The sequence below is a fragment of the Protopterus annectens genome, chromosome 1.part1, assembly GCF_019279795.1.
Source record: "Protopterus annectens isolate FY-2018-M chromosome 1.part1, PAN1.0, whole genome shotgun sequence".
Classification (NCBI taxonomy): domain Eukaryota; kingdom Metazoa; phylum Chordata; order Ceratodontiformes; family Protopteridae; genus Protopterus; species Protopterus annectens.
This window is the reverse complement of record NC_056726.1, coordinates 299,842,072-299,860,756: the sequence shown is the minus strand read 5'-3', so window position 1 is coordinate 299,860,756 and position 18,685 is coordinate 299,842,072. Positions and strand designations below refer to the sequence as shown.

The following is an 18,685-nucleotide window of genomic DNA, read 5'->3' as shown; positions in this document are numbered from 1 at the left end:
TTCTAATTATTTAGAGAAATGAGTGATATAACTGCAGAATGTTTACTGCATGCCTAAGGGCATGCAAAGGGTTTTGTGCATGCTGCATGCCTAAGAGCATTATTGGGCACGCATAAGAAAATGATGAGACAGAGAACCCAGGACCCCAACTGATCTCATTGACCACTATCTTCTCCAAAACTAATTTAAATTGGTATCTGTCTAGACTCTACTCTTCTTTTTTCGGCTGCTCCCGTCAGGGGTCGCCACAGCAGATCAACTGTTTCCATTTCTTCTTGTCCTCTGCATCTTGCTCTGTCACACCAACCACCTACATGTCCTCTCTCACCACATCCATAAACCTTATCTTAGGCCTTCCTCTTTTCCTGTTACCTGGCAGCTTCATCCTTAGCATCTTTTTCCCCAATATACTCTGCATCCCTCCTCAGCACATGTCCAAACCAACATAATCTTGCCTCTCTGGCTTTGTCTCCAAACCTTCCAACCTGGGCTGACCCTCTAATATACTTATTCCTAATCCTGTCCATCCTTGTCACACCCACTGCAAATCTTATCTTCAACTCTACCACGTCAAGCTCTGACTCCTGCCTTTTTGTCAATGCCACTGTCTCCAACCCATATAGCATAGCTGGTCTCACTACCGTCTTGTAGACCTTCCCTTTCACTCTTACTGGTACTCGTCTGTCACAAATCACTCCTGACACTCTTCTCCACCCACTCCATCCTGTCTGTACTCTCTTCTTTACCTCTCTTCCACACTCACCATTACTCTGAACTGTTGATCGCAAGTATTTAAACTCATCCACCTTTGCCACCTCTACTCCCTGCATCCTCACCATTCCTATATCCTCCCTCTCATTCACACACATATATTCTGTCTTAGTCCTGCTGACCTTCATTCCTCTTCTCTCTAGAACATATATCTCCACCTCTCCGGGGTCTCCTCCACCTGTTCCCTACTCTCTCACTACAGATCACAATGTCATCTGCAAACATCATAGTCCACTGGGACTCCTGTCTGATCTAGTCTGTCAACCTGTCCATCACCATTACAAATAAGAAAGGGCTCAGAGCTGAACGTTGATGTAATCCCACCTCCACCTTAAACGCAGCCGTCACTCCCACCGCAGACCTCACCCCATCACACTACCCTTGTACATATCCTGTACCACTCTTACATACTTCTCTGACACTCCCAACTTCCTCATACAATACCACAACTCCTCTCTAGGCACCCTGTCATATGCTTTCTCTACACACAATGCAACTCCTTCCGACATTCTCTGTACTTCTCCATCAACACTCTCAGAGCAAAGATCGGATCTGTAGTGCTCTTTCCTGGAATGAAACTGTACTGCTGATCACTAATCACCTCCCTTCTTAACCTAGCTTTCACTACTCTTTCCCATAACTTCAAGCTGTGACTGATCAAGTTTAATCCCTCTGTAGTTACTACAGCTCTGTACATCACCGTTATTCTTAAAAATCGGTACCAAAACACTTTTTCTCCATTCCTCAGGCATCCTCTCACTTTCCATAATTTCATTAAACAATCTTGTTAAAAACTCCACTGCCATTTCACCTAAACACCTCCATGCTTCCACAGGTATGTCATCTGGACCAACAGCCTTTCCGTTCTTCACCTTTTCATAGCTATCCTTTCCTCCTCCTTGCTAATCCACTGCACTTCATGATTCACTATCCGCACGTCATCCAACCTTCTCTCCCTCTCATTCTCTTCATTCATCAGCTCCTCAAAGTACTCTTTCCATCTGCTCAGCACACTCTCCTCGCTTGTGAGTATGCAAAAGCCAGTGCATTTCTTTGTGCCGGTCCCAAGCCCGGATAAATGGGGAGGGTTGCGTCAGGAAGGGCATCCGGCATAAAATTTTGCCAAATCATACATGCAGACAAAAGTCTAGACTTTACTCCCTGGTTTAAAAACTTCCTTGCTGACTAGACACTTCAGAGTTAAAATAGGATTTGCCCAATCAGAGTCTACACCTTTTACCAAATGTGTACCACAAGGATGGATTTTTGCCACCCCCCCCCCCTTTCTCCATGTTCATTAACAAACTTTATTGTGACCTCCCCCATCTCCCACTCATTCTCTGTGCTGATTACATGGTCATTTACCAGTGAGGTCACACTCGCACCAATATTCACTACCAGTGAGGTCACACTTGTACCAGTATTCACTACCAACTCCAGTCAGACTTACTTGTTCTCCACTCTTGGCTCATAAACCATAAACTACCTCTCAAACCCACCAAGGCCAAAACTGTGCTTTTTGAAACTCCACAAAAAAAACTCACCTAGTACCTGACTGTGTATTTGACCTACACTACCATTCAATAGAGACAACCTTCACCTTCAGCTATCTAGGGCTATGGCTTGCTCAGTCACTAAACTTCCATTACCACATAGACAAAGTGAGAGCCAAAATAAACTCCCTCCTCTTATGGGCCAAAAGTATGTCTCCCTTCCTGTCCCAACCAGCTAGAGCAGCCAATTAGCAAAGGAGTTTTTCTTTCTGAACGTGAATATGGGTTCCAAATTTTTGCTTCTGCCTCCAAGAAAAAAATATTGCCACATTCTTATACGGTCTTTAACAGCATCTGCCAGTTCATTACAAACTCTAAATCTGAACATCATTGTGTCACCCTAAAAAAAAATACTTTTAGGATCCCAATTTTGTAGATTACTCCAGCTTCACACATGTACTCCCCTTGCAGCTAGACTTTACAAAATGCCTCCTCATATAACATGAGACTACTCACAAGCCACACCAACTCTCATTACCCCTAGAACCAAATTCCCACAGCAGTGGACATGCTTTCTTCTCAGGTGTGTACTGTTTGGCAACTCTTCCAATTGATATTAAGGAAATCAGACTTTATTCCAAATTCAGAATGCAACTCGAAAAGCACTTCATCCAAGCCAAATGTTCCTGCCTTAACATAGGGCATATCACCTAACCTGTCTCCTTTCAGAGTTTCTCCTACTATCTCTAGATTTACTGAAGATCATCTCACTTTAGAAAACAATGTTTTTATAAGTTTTTTTTCCCCTATGTAATTAGTCTGAAGGTATTCTATTATCACTTACATTTCTGTACTTTTTGTTTGTGAAATATTTTGTATTTCACCTAGGTTGAGCCTAAAATTGGTCAGTATTAATCAGTGCATTACTCCGGTATGCAAATATAAATAAATAAAATAAATCCACTTTTGCACCTACCAGCAGCTCACGGTCATTATGTTAAATTAACTTTAAACTTACTTCTCTGCAGCCTTTCTTACCTTGTTACAGTGCATGGCATGGATGCCGTAGAAATGAAATTATATACATTTCAGTAATATAGGCTGCTGTCCACCTTTGCTCAGCAGTTGGCCACCTTACTGTTTCCACAGCTTTAAGACCATCTACTGCTAGCATAGTAAAGAGTGGAGGGATGCATACTTTTACCATCCTGCATAGCATTATTGACAGACATGGTCTATGCTGAAGGGATTTACTGTAAAGATAGTTTTCAGGGGTGCCTTTCCGAGGCCTACACTTGGGTCCTTGCAGTCATGTTTAAAGTTGTTGAGAGCTTTACATACTAAGGGCTGGAAGGCGAAAGTTTCTTGCTAAGCAAGATCATACCATGTAATAACCTTTTTGGCAAAAAGAGACCAATGCCTCTCATTTTGAACATAATTTGGACTGTCAAAAGGTTTTCAGGGCTTGCAAAACATCATACCTCTTAACGCAAGAAGTCTGAACAAAACCTAAAATAATGGGGGGGACAAAGGCCCAAAAAAAGAGAGGTTTAAAATATTTCTCTTGTAAACATGCATTTTCTGAAGGATATAAAGTCTGAAACTTGAATATATGTAATTATTTGGTCATTTAGTGACTTCAGTTCTCCATAATTTGGCAGGAAACAACTATAACTGCATGAGGTACAGACCAAATACTTGAGTCAAAAATCTGGGCATTCTTTGAGCGGTATGAAACTCATCTACATTGGTAATTACACATTTCGAATCTTATTCTGGTCAGCTCCTCTCTCCTTCTCTCACTTATAGCATCTGTCATCATGGATGCTTCAGCATTGAGATAGGTAGGCATTGTCAAGGGTAGACAGAGTTAGAAACCAGTCTGCACATCACTGTTCTGGAGATGAGGACTGCCCTTATTTTACAGGATATTTAAGACTTAAGGTACCGTTCCCTTCCATACCAACAAGTGACTATGGTGTGGCTTTATAAACCGGGTGAAACGTACTCTTATCCATTATGTTAAGAAACCGTGCAAGAATAGGAATGGACTGTGTCAACCAATCACTTTCTGCCAGCCACCCATGTTCTTGAGTAAGAAAAAGCTCTATGGTCAGGCTCAGTCTTTGCCTGCTTATAACACACTAGTCCCTCCCCCAGTTTCAGTTGCACAGAAGCCGTCCCATTTCTTGGGAAAACCTTGCTATGACCTATTTGCATCCCTACCCAGCACCAAATGCCAGAGATGCAGCATACCTTCTCTTGGTTTTCTAAATCCTTATTTCTCAGGTTCCCAATACAAGAAAAACTTACAAGAATAAGTGGACATGCTTTTTTTTTTTTTTCATTTGAGCAACTTCCAAGCAGTCGGATCCCATTTCACCACCCGTGCCTTGATTGCCTCTTTCATATCTTTGATACAACTGTAACTACTCATATTTCACTCACTGCTGTTTTTAATTTCCATCAGAAATTTCACAGCACTTATCTGGCTTCCCTCAAGGTTTGTGAGGCATTTATTTCTCAGGGTTGTTTTTTAGTTCACATCCCATTTCAAGATCTGATACATGCCTTGGACTTGTATTATATTAAAAAAGTTGAAGCTGCCTCCTTTTGAACCAGCTTCTAAGTTGACTGGTGACTTAAAAGTATGCGTCCTTGCAAACTCTTTCTGCTGGCACCTTGTGTAAGAATTTCAAAACCTGAGGTTTTATGCATCAACCTTCCTTATATGGTCATTCATAAAGATAAAGGTGTCTTCTTGTCTAACTGCTTTATAACCAGAGTAGTCATCAAGTCGAACACAAGTTATCAGTCAACCTTCTTGTATTTTTCTGTAGTATTTCATTGCATGGACGTGCATAAGCAATTCATGTTTTTTATGGACAAAGTAAAATAGATTAGAAAGATTCCTTGATTGTTTCCTATACTTCTAACACATTGGTCTTCATAGTTTGTAAACTCACTCTATGTTGGTGGATTTCAAGTCATTTTAAGTTTTGTTGAACAGGTTGCAGCACAGATTTGCCCATCATGTCTGTGGCATATTTAACTAGAGCACTGACTGTATCATCATTTTTCAACAACTTAATCCCTAGTTGACATCCTTGTGCTGTGACATGGAGTTTACTGAATGCTTCTGCAAGACACTGCAAGTTCGATTTGGTCTTGAGGTCTAGAACTTCATCTGTGGGCAGTGTTCATATTGGGAATGCTTTAATGGTACCATCCAGGAGAACAAACTTCTGACTTTATCCTTATGGTTTTGATGAAGATGTACCAAATAATTTCACAGATGTTATGTACTTAACATCCATAGATGGTCCATCTTCAGCATACACTCTTTTCCCCCAACCTGAAGTATTTGAGATCTAGAAGGGGCAGTGCTGTAGATGTTCTTCGTGTTTCACTGTTGCAGTCATTACATTTGGGTTATCTGCTTGCAGTAGCCCTCAGTAGACCTGATTAACAAAGTCTTGGGTCATGCGTCGGTTGCTGTCTCTTCCGTGACTTCAGGTTGTCAGGGGTATAAAACATGCAGCCAACGTCATTACATCAGTCTTTCTTACCGTGCGGTGCCCGAAGCAGAAGCAGTTCGCAAGTGCCGGTCGGCTGACTCCTGAAATTTTCAACTAAAATCTAAGTACCCCTTTGGGGAAACTTTTTCTTGCTCTAAACCAATGACAGTAAAAGTAAATAATTGCATTTGTTGTGGAAAGCAAATACCTCATAAAAATTTTCATTCATACTGTATTCCTTGCCTAGGCCCTGACCACGACGTACCTTGCTGTCGGTTTTGTGTCTTATTTAAACCATGAACTATCCATTGTCGGTATATTTGCGCTTCTAAATTTTTTGGTGTTCGGTTCAATTATCCTGATATGTCTTCGGTAAGCCATCCGACTACCGACATTCCAAAAAACGCAAAGCTAAAGACAGAGACAGGCCACCCAGTTCGCCGGAACTCAGTGAGGCACTTTCGCAGCTCCTGATGCCCGCTACTTCGGATTCGCAGGCCTTTACTGAGACCCATTTGGAGTCCGGCATGCCGCAAGATACTTCAGTTGTGGAACCTTCAGATGTCTCTACCTTGGATGGGTCCGGCTTCTGAGGGCTGTATTCAGGCCTGCTGACTTGCATATTAAACTGACGCCATCTTCTTCTTCAAGGCCTAAAACTCGAACCATGCCTAGAAAACTGACGCCCAGACCGCATGGTCAGGCCTCTATGCCTAAAAAGCAAATGATAAGAATGACTGAAGACCTTATTACTTTAATCAGGGGAAGCCAACCTTCCCCCTCTACGAGACCTAGGACTGAGTTTGCTTGTGATACTTCTGACCAGGATTCTGAAATTTCTGTTTCCTCTGATGACCAGGATTTACCCTTGTCTACCTATGAGCATTCTTATGCTGAGGACTCCCTCTGCTTCCCCCCAGAGGATTTCTCTTTTGGTGAAACCTTGCATATTCTCAGGGAGTTTTTCTGTTGGGAAAGTCAGGATTTCTCTGATTCTTAAAAGAGGCTTAGGGATTTCTTACTCCTGCCCCAGCACAGGCCTTTAGCTGTACCTCCTGTACTGGACATTGTTGATTATGCCTTTTCGGAATCTAGCATGGCTCCTGACTTTTTACCTCCTGCTTCCAGTAAACCCGATAGGTATTACAGGGTTCCTGACTCTCACAAGTTCCTTTTCAAAAATCCTACTGCGGATCCTGAAACCGTTTTGCAGGGACCCAAGGGCATTAAAGTTATGCCAAAAATCCTACCCGCTCTGATAGAGACTCCAGGGCACTGGATAGATGGGGTAAGAAGGTATACACTTCTGCAACTTTGGCCATTAGAGCCTTGAATTGCCAGTTTCGTATGTTAAAGTATCAGCTGCATATTATTGGATTGCTTAAACAGAAAATGATGTTGATTCCTGATTGTGCTGAAAATAAGGATTTACAGGATTTTATGTATTTTGCTGAACAAATTGGTAAACATATATTGCAGTGTGGTTTTGATTCACTAGAGGCATCTTGCAGGGCTGGGGTAACTGGGTCTGTACTTAGAAGGCATGCTTGGCTTAAGGAGCAATCCTTGCCAGATACTGGATGTTCCTTTAAATCAGGACCGCCTGTTTGGCAACAAGGCAGAAGCAGTTCTAAAAAAGATGGAGAAAAAAGCTAAGTCTATGCCAACTGTTAAGGATTTTTTTACAAGTACAACCTCCAAGATTTAGTAGACATTGGCCTTCTAAGAATTGGAGCTTTCCTGCCTCTCCCAGACCTTCTCAGCCCAAACCCAGATCCAGCAGAGCACCCAGGCTTCAGTCCTAGGGGATGCACAGGACTAATCAGTGTGGGGGGGGGGCTCCACTTCCAAATTTGGGAGTAATAAAACTTCCCCCTATGGTAATCTGCCTCAATGACTTATTTTTAAAACTTCCAAGCACTTCTCAACTGACTGCCTCTTTGGGGGGGGGGGGGGATGCACTTTATGCAAACAACTGGGGACTTATTACCCAGGACAAATGGGTTTTAAATATAGTGTCCCAAGGATACAGATTTCACTTCTACACGTTACCAACTCCCAGCGGTTGGCCAGATCTACCTCCAAATCATTGGGCAGAGGCCCAAAAGCAAGTACTCTCTCGCTTAAGCATAGGGGCTGTTTAGTTGGTACCAGAAGAGGAAAAGAGACCAGATTTCTACTCGAGATTTTTCCTGGTACCCAGAAAAGACAATTCATGGCGTCCAATCCTGTTCCTGCCTACTCTAAACACCTTTTTGGTGATTCCAAAATTCTACATGCTGACTTTTCACCATTTGCTTCCTATGTTAAGCAAAGATGCCTGGTTGGCAACACTACATTTAAAGGAAGCATACCTGCATATCCCAATCAGGGAATCTTGCAGAAGAGACCTACACTTCCAAGCAGGCTACACACACTATCGGTTCTCTGCACTGCCCTTTGGCTTCTGTGCTGCGCCCAGGGTATTCACAAAGTGCCTAGCTCCAGTCATTGCATTTTGCAGGTAAAGAAATATTCAAATATACCAATACCCAGACAATTGTCTAATTCAGGCAGAAAACCCAGGACATACTTTTGAATCATCTGGCTGTGGTAGAAAGGGTGCTAACTTGTCTGGGGTGCACCATAAAAGAAAAGAAATCACACCTGGTACCCTGTCAACAAATTATATTCCTGGGAGCAAGCTGGAATACAACTTCCCAGGTGGTTTTCCTCACGCCAGAGGAAAAAATTCACTTGACAACCTACTTCAAACAAGTGGCCACAAAAACCCTTGTATCTGCAAGGCAAATACTACAAGCCTTGGGGTTCATGGCCTCCTGCATTCTTCTAATTCCATATGCAAGACTGCATATGAGGAAACTACAATGGTATCTAAAAAGCCTATGGGTGTCAACATTCTCAGGATCTAGAAGCAGTGATTCCTATCATTCCTTGTCTACGCCTAGAGTTCCTTTGGTGGGCACAGGCCTGCCACCAAAACAAGGGACTACCATTCACACCACCCCTGCCGCCCAAACCCTAACGGACGCATCAGACTATGCATGGGGGGGGGGGGTGCACCTGGCAGGGAAGTGCATTCAGGGCAAATGGAACCCAATTCAAATGCACCGTCACATCAATCATAAAGAAATGTTAGCTAAACAGAATGCTCTAACAGCCTTCAAGAACCACATTCTTCCAGGGCAATTAATGGTAAAGATGGACAAACACCACTGTTATGTGATACATAAACAAGCAGGGGGATATACATTCTTACCCCCACTGCAGACTAGCCATGGCATTGTGGAACACAGCCTTGCGCTACCAAGTGCATCTACAAGCTCAATTCCTGACATGAAAAATAAATACACTGGCAGACAGACTAAGCTGAAACCTCATGGACCCACACAAGTGGAAACTGGAACCAAGGATTTTCATCATGTTGACAAGCAAATGGGGAAGCCCAGATATAGACCTGTTTGCCTCCCCACAGAACTATCAATTGCAAACATTTTGCGGAAGGACTCCCCACAGACAAGCTTGGAAAGTGGATGCTCTGTCCTTCAGCTGGAAAAACCTATCAGTTTATGCCTTTCCTCCTCTGCCTCTGCTCTCCAAAGTACTACTAAAGATCAGATGACAAACCAAGGATGATTTTGATTGCACCAGCCTGGCCACGCCAACACTGGTACCCTCTCCTGCGCAGTGTCTCACTGTTGGGCCCCTAGTACCTGCCTTAGACTCCTACCCTGCTGTCTCAGCAGGAGAACCAGATTCTGCACCCTCAGCTTCAAACACTGAACCTAGCAGCCTGGCCAATTACCTAAGCTCTCCTTTACCATCCCTCAGTAAACCAGTGATGGATGTCATTTTAAAGGCAATGAGGCCTTGTACTAGAAAATCTTATGCTGAAATATGGAAAAGATTCTGTGCCTGGAACCAAACTCAAGGGATAAGCACAGCAGTGCGATTTTACAAAATTGAGATGCTTCACAAGGGCCTGTCTTTTTCCTCAATAAAAATTCACGCCTCAGCCATTTCAGCTCATTATAGCACAGAACCTCCCCTCTTCTTCTTTCTTCCACTGCTCAAGCAGTTCCTCAGAGGGGCCAGAAATTTAAGGCTACCCAGGAGAGCTCCAACTCCAGCCTGGGACCTTAACTTTGTATTGGAGAAACTCACCCTTCCTCCTTTCGAGCCAGCTGCTACTGCAGATTTAAAATTCCTTTCTTGGAAAACAGCTTCCCTATTAGCCATCACTTCAGCAAGAAGGGTATCTGAATTACAGGCCCTTATGGCAGTGGAGCCTTTCATCATCTTTCATGCGGACAGGGTGTCCCTCAGGACCAATCCCTCTCATGCCAAATATGGTATCCAGTGTGGCCTTTAATCAGTCCATTCATTTGCCTACCTTCTTTCCTAATCCACAGAACAAAGGGGAACGGATACTGCACTCCTTAGATGTCCACAGATAACTTTGATAATACTTGGACAGATCTAAACCTCAAAGGAAATCTGAACAACTGCTGGTGGCATTTGCTGCAGGGACAGAGTGGAAGGCTATTTCAAAGCTAACCATCTCCAAATGGATAGGCCATTGCATTCATTTCTGCTATAAGCACCATGGAAAACCTGTCTCACAGGGGATCAGACCCCACTCAACCAGGGCTTGCATCTACCTCTACAGCCTTCCTCAGAGGCATACCTACCAGGGACATCCTGGAAGCTGCTACCAGGAGTTCTGTACATACTTTCTCCAAGCATTACCATTTGCCAATTTTTTCTAAATCCAGAGCTGGCTTTGCCACTGCAGTTTTGCAGGGCCTTATAGCTGGTCCTAATGCTATCTAAATTCCTCCTCCCATCCTTAGCTTTGAGAATCTACCCAAATGACTGCAACAGTGAAACACGAAGAACATAGTACAGTTGTGTACACTTACCATAAATGTAGATGTTCGAGTGCATTCACTGTTGCAGTCCTGGTTACCCTCCCTCCAGTCCCCTAACTTCTTTTGGCTATACCTCTTCTCTCCTTTTCAATGCTTAAAAGCTTTTTGGTGTATTTGCTTTTTTGTTTGTGGTATAATCTTGTATATTTATAGATTTAATTGCTTCCCATTAGGGGGCATCTGACATCTGGGGCAAGAAAAACTGATGTAATGACGTCTGCCGCATGTTTTATACCCCTGACGACCTGACGTCACGTAAGAAGAGACAGCAACTGACATAGGACCCAAGACTTTGTTAATCAGGCCGACTAAGGGCAACTGCAAGCAGATAAGCCAAATGTAATGACTGCAACAGTGAATACACTTGAACAGCTACATTTATGGTAAGTGTACACAACTGTACTTTCTAGTTTATATCTCTGTGAGTGAGATTGATGGTCCTTTCAGATTCTGTGATGAATAGGCCACTGGAGATCTGGAGAGCTGTTGAAGAATTCATAGGTAGTCAGTGAGCATGTAATCCAGGAGACAATTAAGGAAAGAGTATAGCCCACATTCCCAGTTGCCTCAAGGTCACATATTAGGAAATGAAGGTAGAAAGATTCAAACCTTTTATCCTTGGCAAAGGAAGCAGTTCATTAGCAAGTCAGTGTTTGTCATGTGCCCTGCCAGACTAAAAAGCATAATGGGTAATGAAGAGACATCATAGACCCTGTAAGAGTCTTGTACACTGAGCTAAGTTCTGCATTCAGACCTGATGGTTTGTTTTGAAGAAAGTGCATCATGAGCATCCACATCTTTTATGTACATAACTTTCATTTATACTTGCGTGCAGCTGTTCTTTGTTTTTTCACTCTAGTTTTTATGTATAGAGGTTTGGCTGAAGAGCAGTCATATTCATTGATACTGCTTCCATAAAAGTGTTGACATTGCACACAATCCTCTTTATCAAACTGTAACAAACACACACCCCCACACACAGCCTCAACTCAGAGTGGACTTAACTCTGAGATTGCACAACATCAGGTTAAGCATAAACTTCCTGATCTCCACTACTGTGTGATCTCACAATACTAAATAGCCCATTTTGTGATGAAACTTGGAAATTGCTGAACCTACTTCGACAACTACTTGGTCAGAGCAAGGCTTGAAAGACAGCATAATGAAGATGTTTTCTAACTTGCCTTAAGGGAGATTTCTAGATATATTTGCCAGTGTTTCATAGTTTTCTGGTCAGATCCTGTTTCTTTCTCATCTTCCCTTGCCTCTACTTTGTGAAGTCACTCTTTGGTTAGTAGTAATGTCTGCCGCTGTTTGCCAGATGATTAGACTACAAGTCAAGTTTCAGTTGACGTTTGCAGTCGTAATTTCAAAACCTCTTGAAATCTGACTTTTTCAAGCCTTTGTGGTAAAATACTTTCTTGTGTCTGATAACTTAGTTATTTCCCATGGTTCATTGAAACAGATGATTCTAGATGTCTCTGTACATACTCTGTTGTGTTTTGCTATGATCTTTCTGTTTGTGAACTATTGCCTTCTTTGTCCCGTATTACAGAATAATTTGTTTTGAAATGTGGTTAAAAACAATTGTAGAACTGTGAAAACTTTTTTGCTAGGTAGAGTGTAGTTTTTCCATCACTGTTATGAATTCAGAATTCCATCCATTTTAGTGATTGCACCTTAAATAGGCCAAAGGCAATATTTATCCTATGAAACTAAGTAATGTGCTGACATAAGGTGATTTTACTGGATTTCCATCTACTTGCTAATTGATTATTATAAGCAAAATGTGTACATGGTATAAATGTCAGCAGAAGTTTTGTGAGGAATTTGTGGTGAAATTCCTGAGCACTACAAATGTTTACTTGTACCTGTCAGTTTCTGTTGCATTCCTGCTTAGAATTTATATAAGCAGTTATAGCTCTCTCAAGGCTGTTATTTATTTGCTGCTAGAGTAACTGTTGAATGTCTTGCATTGATGCTGCTCATCTCAGTTATGTGCACAGGTAGTGGCTGGTACCTAATTTTGCCGCTGTTTATTTTTGGCTGCTGGGGATGGTGGTTGTATGTTTCCTTCTGTAATTCTATCACATGTTCAGCTTTCAGCTACTGTTCCCTTTTTGCCATTGTGCACATTTTTCTCTGCTGTTCTAAAACCCCTCCGTAATAAAGTTGCTGTGCATTTAAATTTGTGCTTAGCTTCTTTGAACTGCTGTGACATCTTTTCCTTGACTTTGGCGTAAAGTGGATGATATAACACACTTCATTGATCTCTCTGTTGCAGTTTTCTCTGTGATGTTTAGACATTCTGTAAAATAACCATTTTATTTGCTAAAGTATTATTGTACAGATTCATGTATTATGCATGTATAAAACTAATTTTTTAAAGCTGGTTTCAGATTTCTTCTGTTGTAAAAGTATGTGTTGCAGTCCAGATGCAAAATTATGTTGGAAGGAGGCATAGCATGTCTATAGTAAAGTATAGGGACACCAGGTAAGGCACAGTATGTGTGAAGTGTAATGTTAATGATGATACATATGTGACTTGGTAAGAGAAGGTAAATGGTCCTTTAATTTGTACTACCACATTTGGGCTGTGTTTGTCACTTCCTTTCCAGTCTGCTTCCTTCTGAATCTTGGAATCAGGAACCTTGCTTGAATAGCTGATGCTCTTGGCACTGACAATGGATTTTAAAAGCTTGATTAGTATCCCAGCTACTGTTCGCAAGTTGAGCTTATGGTTCAACTCTTATATGCTGCGTCAATCCTCCCCATGCAGAAAGAAGACTGTAACTTTGAAGTTTAAGCATTGTTCTTGCACTCTACCCCTGTTTTGTGTCTGGCTGTCTTGGATTAGCAGTTTGAGATAACTCGGCATTTTTACAGCTATATTATATCACTTGTTTATAAGTCTGACATTTGACTTCTTTTACGGTGACTACTGTAATAATATTGCCTTACATTAAGAGTTTAAAAATAAGTGGTCCCCAGCTTTTTGCCATCTGTGTAAGTGGTCAGTTTGTGTCCCCCTAGCTGTGTATTTCAGCTACTCAGAGGCATGGCTGTTAGTTCAGTATTCATGCTGTATGCTTCTTGTTAACATCTGTTTCTTTTTGTCCTGTGACATGTTTTTGTTGTCCTCTTTCATTTTCTGTTCTCTTTCTCCTTTTTCTGTGTAAGTTTATCCTCCGTAGTATGTGATGTTCTGAGTGTTTGAACGTCAGCCTATAGTAAAACATTGTTTTTTTCCCCCCATATGTACTTTATGCAGTCTTTTAGAGAGGAGACGGGTATCCTGTGGATGAAGATGATGAAAAGGAAAGAGAGAAAGAAAAACAGTAACTCTGCAGAGGTAAATGTTGTGTGTCAATGGTGTAGGCTCCTGAATGCTGTATTGTAGTGCAGCATAGGTTTATTGCAGTCTTATGTCTATGTTAAAGGTTTCTGGTCACTCTAGTAGGTTACAGTAGAGAATCGCACAGGATGCCTCTCCATGTGTATAGACTTTTGGTAGTTTAAGACAGGTTAATGAAGTCATTGATAACATCAGTAAAATCCGTGAACATTGTAAACGCTGTGGCACTTGTATCTTTATTTGTAAACTGGCAATCCTTACTCCAGTGTACATAATGCACTTGAATTACAACATTAGAACTGTGTAGGGGAGCCACTCTCTTTGTTAGTCCTGTGTTGGTAAGATTAAGTAAAGTACATTTGCAATAATGCAAACTAGACAAGTTAATGACATCACAGGATTCGCTGCTTGAATTTTGACCCTAAAGTGTTTAATGTTAGTCACAGGGTAATATTTGTGTGTGAAACGTGTGATTTTGGACTAAACTTATCTTGTAAACTAAGTCTGTCCCTTGATTTTGTGTATGTCTTTCTTGTGCTATTTTTTTCATCTTCACATGGTTAATTTTTATACTTGACTTTACTGCTTCACATGGCTTTCACTTCCTGTGATATGAACTATATATTTACTTTTTTCAAAAGTTATACAGTTAATTTAATTGGTATTCATTACCATTCTGATATGGGATTGCTTCCAGGTATTTTGCAGCCAGCACTGAGTTAAGGGAAGATTTTTATCATTCCACATGTAGCGATACAGAATATACAATTTCAGTGTGCTGTCTGGTGGTACAGCCGTTAGCATTGCTACCTCACAGTGCTTCATTCACAGATGTTGCTGTTAATGAAATGATTTCTGTGCAAAATCTACTTATCCATGCATCTTTGTTGACTGCTCCTGGTTCCTCCCATATTTCAAAGACAATGCCATCAGTGAACTGGTAATCTGCCTGGCTGACACTTATGTATTGTGTGTGTGTGTCTGTCTTCTGTGATAGACTAGCATCCTGTCCAAAATTGATTTCTGTTTTGCACACAGACCCACACACACCCCGCTGGGTGCAGTAGTCCACTACTCCCTCCACAGACTTACATTGGATAAACCAGATAATGTCAGAGTAAGTGAATAAATGGTTTCTATTACTTCATTAACATCGTACAAATTGTGTAATTCTTGACAGGGTTGCCTTGTGTCCAGGCAAGTACAGACTGTATTTAACAGAGGAAGTGAGTTGATGCAGTACTATGATCCCTTTTTTTTTTTTAAGAAGTGACCTGGGCCACAAAGTCAAGGGTATATACAGGTATATGTATGCAGAGTTCAGAGTAGCCATTTCATTTGGCACTTTTTAGGACGTGAGAAGAAATTGGTGTACTTTGGAGAACTTTTGCAGGTTCGAGACAATGCTAGCTCCACAAAAAACAGTAACCAGGTTTTGTTATCTTAGGAGTCGCAAAACAGGAAGAGAAAATGACTCCTCATGGCTTCTACTTCGTAAGAAAATGGGTGCATGTAGCATTTTCCAATGTGAACGTAGCCTGGTTACTGTTAATTCTGTACTTCTACTCAGGCAGACATTCTTTGTAAGTCCTTCAAACTGTCCCTGGTTCTAGCCGTTCCATGAACTTTGTAAACGTCTGTGGAAGCAGCATTTCACATGGCTGGTTGAAACTGATCTGTAGCTGTTCTTCAACTGATTTCTTGAGCAGTACATAGCTGCCATTTTTATTAATGCTGTGTTTCTTGGTTATGGTATTTGAGGTGGAAGTTTACCGCCTGTCAGCAGCCACTTATGATGCTCACTGGAGCTCCTGAAGTAAAGCATAATTCGAGGGGGACTGCACCAAGCTAAAGCTACTGCCCTACACTTAAAAACAAAAGGTTAGATCATCCCTCTGCGATCTCCATACAGACATAACATCAGAGACAACATTTCTCAGGACAGTATCCGTTCCAGCAAAGATACTGAAACTGCCACTTTATCAGTAGTTTAAAAAGAATTCCGATTTCACCAAAAAGGCAGTTACAACTGTATTTCTTTGATAGTGACCATACTCTTCCCATTTCCTTGCATCAACTCCACTGGTAATTTCAACTTTAAGGTATTGTAAATGTGCTTCCATTTCACTAGGGCGTCACAACGTCTGGCCAGTATACCAAAGCATTTAGGTTGCTTTAAGGTACGCCATACATCACACATGTACTTCTTGTGTAGCGCAGGGCATAAAGGTGACATCCAGATGTACCATCATTAGAACTTTTTTGTCGCCAGTCTGAACGCCGTCTCTTGATCTGTTCTGTTGGTGGTTCGTAAAGTCGTTTCTGATAAGTGCCTCATTGGGGTTTTTTTGATCTTATATTTCTGTTATATTGTTGCTTTGGGGGTTTGCATGTCATCCAAGAAGGGTAAATGCCAGTGTGGTAGACAAGTTCCACATAAAGACCTTCACGAGCAGTGCTTATTTTGTCTCAGAGCTTCCCATAACCATATGTCCTGTTCAGATGTTCTTTGTGTTTCACTGTTGCAGTCGGTACATTTGGGGTAATCTGTTGGCCTGTTGCTCTCAGTCGGCCTGAATTCCAAAGTCTTGGGTCCTGCGTCGGTTGCCGTCTTCTCTTCCATGACGTCAGGTCATCAGGGGTATAAAACATGCAGCCGACACCATTTTCTTTAGTCTTTCTTGCCGCGCAGTGCCCGAAGCAGAAGCCTTTCGCAAGTGCCGATCGGCCAACTACTGAAATATTCGAGTTTGAGTTTCAGAACCAAAGTCTTCATTAAAGCTAAGTACCCTGTTGGGGAAACTTTTTTCTTGCTTTTTACCGATGTCAGAAAAAGTTAATTGTAGTACATGTGGGAAGCAAATACCTCATAACGATTTCCATTTATACTGTATTCCTTGCCTAGGGCCCTGATCACAACGTGCCTGGCTGTCGGTTTTGTGCTAGATTTAACCAACGCACCATTAAGCACTGGTATATTTTTGCATCAAAAGTATTTTGGAAACCGATTTAACTACCCAGAAATGTCGTCTGATAGCTATCCGACTACCGGAGTACATAAAAAACGCAAAGAAAAGGACAGAGAAAGGCAGTCGAGATCCAAAACCGACGAAGTTACTCCTAAGCCAGTCGCCGGTACTCAGTGAGGTGCTTTCGCAGCCCCTGATGCCCGCTACCTTCAAGTCCCAGGCCTCTACCGACACCCATGTGGAGTCCGGCATTCCGCAAGAAACTCAAGGTATTGGACCGATGGATGCATCTCCCTCGGATGGGTCCGGAGCCGCTGAGCAGGCACTGGCTTCTTAGGGTGTATTCAGACCTCAACATTTGTATATCAAACTGACAACAGCTGCAAAGTCAAACGCAAAAGCAACTTCTAAAACTAAAAAACAGACGCCTGAGCCACATGCACAGGCCTCTGTGCCTAAAAAACAGATGATCAAAATGGCTGAAGACCTTATTACCTTGATCAAGGGTACCCATCCCCCTCCAGATAAAAGGCCTAGGCTAGACACAGATTATGAATCTTCAGATCAGGTTTCTATTTCTTCTGATTCCTCTTCTGATCAGGAATTATCTTTACCTCCCTATGAGGATTCTGATGCTGAAGAGTCTATTCCATCTGCATCTCCTCCTGAGGATTATTCATTTGGAGAAACCTTGCATACTTTGAGGGAGCATTTTCACTGGGAGAGTCAAGACTTCTCAGAATCAAAAAAGAGGCTCAGGGATTTCCTTCTTTTCCCTCAGCACAAGCCTGTAGCCATTCCTCCTGTTTTAGACATTGTGGATGATGTATTTTCGGAGTCAAGCTTGACCCCTGACTCCTTACCTCCGGCTCCCAGTAACCCTGACAGATATTACAGGGTCCCTGACTCTCATAAATTTTTATTTAGAAACCTTGCTGGTGATCCTGAAACTATTTCACAGGATCCAAAGGGAGTTAAGGCCTCAACAGCAAAAATTCCCACCCCCCTCTGACAGAGATTCAAGGGCAATGGACAGATGGGGAAAAAAGGTTTATACATCTGCAGCCTTGGCAATCAGGGCCTTAAACTTTTAATTTCATATGCGTAAGTACCAACAGCATGTTATGGGATTGCTAAAACAGAAAATGATGATGATTTCAGAATGTGCAGAAAATAAAGAATTGCAGGAATTATTGCATGCAGCTGAACAAGTTGGAAAGCATACTTTGCAATGTGGTTTTGATTCTTTAGAGGCCTGCTGCAGGGCTGCAGTTACTGGATCTGTGATTAGGAGGCATGCCTGGTTAAAGGAACAACATTTGCCTGATCATGTTGAAGCTAAATTGCTAGATGCGCCTTTACAGCATGATTCTTTGTTTGGTATTAAGGCAGAAGAGGTTTTAAAGAAAATGGAAGACAAAGCTAAGTCTATGCAAACTGTTAAAGACTTCTTACAAGTGCAGCCACCAAGATTCAGTAGACACTGGCCTACCAAAAATTGGTCCTTTCCTGTGTCAGACAGAGCTCAAAGGGGCAAATCCAGACACCCTAAGGGCTCCAGATACCAGGCGCAGGACTCATACAGGTCAAAGCAATGGGGCGCATCCACCTCCAAACCTGGAGGAGATAAAGCGCAAACCTAGAGAAA

The 18,685-nt window shown here is 42.0% G+C and overlaps 1 protein-coding gene across 8 annotated transcripts in view; it reads left to right on the top strand.

Moving 5' to 3' along the window:
* Nucleotides 1–18,685, top strand: part of TCF20 (transcription factor 20) — a 2,163,179-nt gene that overhangs the window by 1,434,690 nt on the left and 709,804 nt on the right. For 6 of the 8 annotated variants that reach the window (XM_044074657.1, XM_044074648.1, XM_044074667.1 and 3 more), the window contains one exon: nt 13,985–14,065. The exons of the other annotated variants lie outside the window; for them this stretch is intronic. In XM_044074657.1, the coding sequence (XP_043930592.1) occupies nt 14,015–14,065 (51 nt within the window). In that variant the 5' untranslated portion in view covers nt 13,985–14,014. The remainder of the gene's footprint in view (nt 1–13,984; nt 14,066–18,685) is intronic. 8 annotated transcript variants of the gene reach the window in all.